Source organism: Chenopodium album, chromosome 27 (assembly GCF_948465745.1).
Source record: "Chenopodium album chromosome 27, dcCheAlbu1.1, whole genome shotgun sequence".
NCBI classification, from domain to species: domain Eukaryota; kingdom Viridiplantae; phylum Streptophyta; class Magnoliopsida; order Caryophyllales; family Amaranthaceae; genus Chenopodium; species Chenopodium album.
In genome coordinates, this window is record NC_137860.1 from 34,599,007 (window position 1) to 34,605,279 (window position 6,273).

General features: G+C 39.0%; 1 protein-coding gene across 1 annotated transcript; it reads right to left on the reverse strand.

Annotated features, from left to right (window-relative positions):
• Positions 1-249: 249 nt before the first annotated feature.
• On the reverse strand, positions 250-6,054 carry LOC145620135 (uncharacterized). Its single transcript, XM_081674778.1, has 7 exons — positions 5,957-6,054; positions 5,770-5,856; positions 5,635-5,694; positions 5,316-5,533; positions 4,329-5,210; positions 926-4,232; positions 250-430 (listed from the first exon to the last, which is right to left on the reverse strand). The coding sequence occupies exons 1-7, from the start codon at positions 6,052-6,054 to the stop codon at positions 250-252; spliced, it is 4,833 nt and encodes a 1,610-aa protein (XP_081530904.1).
• Positions 6,055-6,273: the final 219 nt, after the last annotated feature.

The following is a 6,273-nucleotide window of genomic DNA, read 5'->3' on the forward strand; positions in this document are numbered from 1 at the left end:
AAACTGGAGTTGTCTTTCTGCAAAGTAGTAATCCTATTGTGTTAGAAATAGTCTTGCACTAAATTATAACTATGTTATGCTCTGGAGTTCAGCTGAACTGAATCTATCTAATGTAATAATATTGCTAAGATCTATGTTAATAATAAGGGCTATTTAGCATGCACATTTGATTTCAATTTTGACAGTTTTCAGTTTTGATATCTTGAACCTAGGATACAAACTAAGACACATTGATCTGAATGAAAGCATTCAATAATGACTTACTGAGAAAGAATTTCCACAGGCTTGGTGATAATTTCTGAATGATCTACCAAGCTCCAATCGTGTAGTCCAACGATAAGCTGGGACAGTTTTTGGCTTGTTTCCTGCAGACAGTGATGACTGAGTATCATGCATTATAGAATCTTTAACAGTGCCTGCCAACCTTATCCTACTCCAATAAAATACTCTAATAAAATCACTTATAGCATTTCATAGTTACTGTGATTTATATACTTAACAAACAGCAGAATTTTTTCCATGGCAATTTATTTTTTTAAATAACATATCCTAGTAGTGATCCAGTGTAAAAGAATATAAAGTAAATCCTGGCTTAGCTCAGGTTATAAGCATGCTGATTAGAACCTAAAATGCAAGCCTTTCAATGTTGACTGTGTACTGTGGTAGAGTTATAAGCAATTGGAAGTAGTTGTCCTCATAGAACTTCAAATGTTAGGTAAGAAAACATCTAACTCTGATTGTAACTACAAACAGCTTAATATATATCATTAAATAGAATCTGTAATCCATGTGCAGATTTTTTTTTAAAACAAAACAAAAACAAAAGAAAACAGGAAAACATACTCTGAAGTCCTGCTCTTGTGCTCTGATCTAAGAATACATTTATGTCTCTTCTGCTATGCTGTCATGCACTATTCCTGCCAACCTCAACACTTCAAATGCAACTACATTTTTCACGGTGTTGGGTGGCTGTTGTTCTGGAGGCTTTGCATAAAAGACAGCAACGTCTGCTGCCTTTTTGGCCCTTGACAAAGCAACATACAGTTGACCATGAGAAAAACATGGTCGGGGAAGATGAATAGACACCTGGTTTAAAGTTTGACCCTGAGACTTGTTTATTGTCATTGCGAAGCTTAACTTGACGGGGAATTGTTTCCTCTCAAACTGAAAAGGATAATTCATAGATCCGGATGGTCTTAGATTAATTCTATGAATGAAAACATGATCTCCTTTGTACTGTCCTGTAGCAATTACACACTGGATAACATTTGGAAAAAAACGTTTACAGGTAAGTCGGGTGCCATTGCACAACCCAGATGAAGGCAAAAGGTTCCGTAGAAGGATAACTGGGCAATTTTCCTTTAACACCAGCTCATGAGGGCTCATTCCTCCCGGGCACAGGCTATTCATGAACTCTGTAGGGTATACACTACATGAATCGTTGAGCATGACATCAAAGCTCTTGTATGTGACAGCCGTGCCCCTAAATTTGTCTATCATGAATGCATTAATCGAGTCCACTTCATCATTTAACGGTGTCAAGATTGCTCGATTAATAAAACTGTCGGCACACAGATTACCCTGCATCATTTCAGGAAACGTTGCTTCCATTAGATCAGAAACCAAATGATCTTCTATTTCACAGTACTGAACGACTTGTTTTGGCAACTGGACATAAGCAGCTTCTGAATTCTGTAGCTCACCATTACCTAAAGCAAGCAAGAATTCAGAATATGAAGAATCCTCCCGAGCTCTAATATTTTCCACCAACTTAAATTTTATGAATCTAGGCCATAAGTATGACGTGACAATACTGGTCTCCACTGCCTCTCTCATTGATCTATGAGGAACTACTGGCAAAACCTGCCTAAAATCACCTCCAAAAACAACAATTTTCCCTCCAAACATGACTTTATTATCACACACGTCCTGCAAGAGTAAATCCAAGGATTCAATATTATGTTTCTTGGCCATCGAAGCCTCGTCCCATATTATCAATGACGTTTCCCTAAGCAATGCTGCTAAACTACCTTGTTTAGGGACAGCGCAAGCTAAAGAAGAATCACTATCAAGCGGAATCTTAAATCGTGAATGAGCTGTACGTCCTGAGGGTATATTTGATGCAGCAATACCCGATGTTGCTGTAGGCAATACAATTTTATTCAAAAGACAAACCTCTGCATACAACGCATTGTATAGGAATGTTTTCCCAGTTCCTCCTGGGCCATCTACAAAAAAAGCACCTGGCTTCCCCTCAATCACATGCTGCATGATACATGAAAAGGCAACATTTTGTTCATGGCTTAATCTAGAACGACATGTAAGGATTTCCGGAGGAATAGGAGCATCAAGAGCATCTACAATATCCTTTGTTCTCCTAATCTCAATATCAACATGAGCAATTAGGTGGTCCAACCCAAATGCAGACAGTGATTTCCCCATAGCTTCAAGGTATCCTTCAACAGAACGAACAATCAACTGCTGAATCCTGGGAGCATTGTCAGCATACTTATGACTAATATCTTCAGACAAAAAAGGATAAAATTTCATCCATAAGGCATGCGGATCAGTTGGCTGACAAAAAATCAAGACTGTTGCAAATAAGCGACGCAAGGCATCAGGCATCCGGACCTCTGAAGCTTCACACAATGTTAAGTTCGCAATATCATCATGTTCTATTAGTCCCAACTTCAGTGCTGCATCTTGGAATGTTGGGTATATACGGCCATTTACAGTCCGAAGGTCTTCAAACGAAGTTGGACTTCTGACATTGAGTAATAACAACCTTAGGAAAAAACGTTCCCCTTCTGCAGGATACACAAATGCCAAACGTCCAACAGAAAATTTATCCAGCACCCTGTCTTTCCACTCCTTAGCACCTGCATCCCATCTGTAATATTCACAAAATTCACCATATAACCGACCTGTCCCACCTTCAGTAGCTGCATTGACTGCGAAGAATTCAGTCAGCTGAGTGCGTGAACGCTTAGAATTAGCAACAACAGCACGTAGTTTTTCATGAGGATGTAAATGCACCGTTTGTTCATTAGGCAAATGAACCTGTAAGGGAAGAACAGGAGGATGCATCTCAAACAGATCAAAACTAAATATTCTCCACGCTGCTTCACAAGGAGAAACCCATCTACCTGACTGAAACTGACTAATTTCATCAACAGGTTTATTCTCACCAGGTACTACATTAAATGAAACCCTATCATGGCCCTTGTACACATACTTATATAAGTATTTGACTGCCTTTATTGTAGAACAGACCTCAACATTCAGGTGACAATCAAAAAGTGAGGAAAGATAAGGATTGTACGGGACAACCCACTGATTATCAAGATATGTGTTACGTATCTTCACTTGCTCCCCAGTATCGCGTCTTTGGTAGATAGGGTAACCATCTTTATTATTAGTCGTCTCATCCGAAAACTGTTTTGGATATTTACTTTTACAGGACATTACACCACCTTTGTCACGCATGCAGGGGGACACTGGATTTAACATACCACAGGGGCCGTGCATCATATGGGTAAGCACTGTCCTTCGTAAATGACTATTAGTGACAGGAGGTATTTCAGCACACACATACCTATCATAATCAGCAGGACATTTCAGCTTCCAGTCTGACTTCAAAATGATCAAGAAATGAGCATGTGGTAATCCTCGTTTTTGAAACTCAACAACATACACCATTGCAGCAACTTCACCAAATACTTGCTTTCCCAATATCTCCTTCTTTAGCAACAATAATTTGGCTCTAAAAATCCTGGCTACCAAATCAGGCCGATCCTGTGCTGTCTCACCTGGAGCTAACTCAGCTTTTATTTCAGGCCAGTTAGCATTGCAGGTGATAGTAATAAATAAATCCGGCTTCCCAAATCTCTGAACCAAAGCCATGGCATTTAGGTAGCTTTTCTTCATATCTCGAGGTCCTCCAATAAATGTTGGAGGTAAGATTACCCTGCGCCCTACATTTCGAGCAACAGTCTCTCCACAGTCCAGTGAATCCAAAATACCCTGATATAGATCAGCCCTTATACTTTGTTGATTATTCCGAAAGTAATCAAGCCGAGTGTTTTCTATCTTCACATACATGTCAACTATATACTGCTGAAAACACCTACCAGCACGCAACAACATGTTCCCAGGCCGAATCTGCAACTTGTAGGCATAATACTCTCTTGCAGAAATGAACTTATCCGCTCTAGTATTCCTTCTACATGCTCCTGCACATCAACAATATCAGCAGTTAGTCATAACATGGTAGATCCCTGACATCCAACAGTGTTCAGTTTAAGGTAGTCACATGTAAGTAAATGTACTTTTATCCTCTTCAGTCAATAACTCCTCAGCTGTGTGCACAGCGCATGACATGATTGGATCAGGCAATGGAATAGTGTTTCTTATTCCCCTATGAGATTGCTTTTTTAATCCCTGAGTCCAACCACATTCTCCACGAGGAAATAACAAAGGATACTGCAATGGGTCATAACAACCATAGTTATGATAAATTCTATGCGATACATCAGATTTTCCAGTTACCAAGATATGAGGACCTAAACTTTGGCTAGAAGAAGCGTCCTCTGGCCATATGACTGCAACATCATCTACAGCAGGTGCATTGAAAACACGTTGGTCTAAAACCGTACTTTGATTGAGAACAATTCTAGTATCTACAGTAATTTGTCTCTCCCTGAGAGATCGGAAGAACACTGCATATGGATTTTGTTCTGATACTCGCATAAGAATATCAATGATGTCTTGCCTGACCTCTTCAAAGCATTTAAGTCTATTGGTAGCTTCATTTTGCCCATCAAAAAAATACAATTGTAGATACTTCGGAGTGCCCTCATCAGGCAATAAGTCTGGAACAAAATGGTACATCTGACCATGCATCTTAAATACATATATGCCCTTGTAAGTGCTGGCATCAAATTTCCCTCCTATAGAACTAAAAGCAAACAAATTATTGTATAACCTAGCATAAGTTCTGAAGTGAATTGCATCTTCATCCTTTGACGTAAATAAACGCTGCAGCTCAGCAGGATATTCATTTGTTGCTATCCTCACCTCTCCACCACTACAACAAAAACTCCCAGTCTCAAAAGCAAACTTTTTTGCAGCACATTTTAAACATTGTGTAGGACACAGCAATTTCAAAGAATCCATGGGTAACGCCTGGCCACACATACCAGCAGGAATAACTGGCAGCAATACACACTTAGTTAATAGAAGTTACTCCACATAACTCACAACAGCAATAATATAGAGTTCAAATCAATGCTAAGGCAAGTCATTCACAAACATACAATGTAGCTTTGGTCTTGAAGCAGATTTCTTTTTCTTCAGTGATGAACCACTGTACACCAAAAAAAAACGTTCAGTACAACCTGTCCATCCTAACCAATCTGTAACACCAGTTACCAACAATATGTACCTCTTTGATTGTGTCTGTGCCATATCAGCTATGGTGCGTTTTCTTCTGGTTGCATTATTATGAGGTAATGGCTTACATCCATGGGCACTACTGAGCATAGTCACAGTTCATCAAAAAAACCCATACAAAGCAACCATGTTACTGCAGAGCACACTACACCTATATAGACTACTGAAATCACTACTAATTACCTTACAGATTCCTGGTCACCATCAGTACCAGATGCAAGAGAAGAACAAAGCGACTTCGTTCTGCACATGTGGTCACGCACATTACCAAAACTAATAGACCTTACTCCAAACACACCCAAATCAACAATTGTTTACCTGTCTAAATACAACTCTAACGATCCATCTAAGAGGCGATTTCTCTTTGAAAGTCGTACAAAAGAAGGCTGCCCATCTCCTTGCTCCCTATTATAACGAAATTGTTTAAATCCAACATCTACCTACAGTACCCCTTAGGTAAGAAAATATAAATTAATCTACAACAATTACACATATAAACATTTACCTAGATGCTGATGTTTGCGATGACAAATGAACAACTCGATTAGCCCTGCTACAACTTCTTCTTGATAAAGAAGGAATACCATATTGGCAATCCACCATGTTGTTCTAAATTCTTAGTTAATTTTCAATAGAAGAATACACATGACACCACCCTGTAAATTAGTAAGCAATAAGTATCACAAATCAAACCACGCTTGCTGGTTTCCCTTTTGTCTTGTACGTTTTTTTTTTTTTTTTTTTTGCTAACTTGTACAGACTATAAGAAAATAGCACTGATATGGTGGACTTCAGTGCACGTGCTACAATTCTATATCCTAA

Bases quoted from the DNA above. Each gene is read 5' to 3' on its own strand.
- LOC145620135 (XM_081674778.1), bottom strand. From the start codon at position 6,054: ATGGTGGATTGCCAATATGGTATTCCTTCTTTATCAAGAAGAAGTTGT. The intron at 5,695-5,769 runs GTAAACAATTGT...CCACATGTGCAG, and splicing joins TTAGAGTTGTATTTAGACAG to AACGAAGTCGCTTTGTTCTT. The intron at 4,233-4,328 runs GTACATTTACTT...GTTGATGTGCAG, and splicing joins ATTGACTGAAGAGGATAAAA to GAGCATGTAGAAGGAATACT.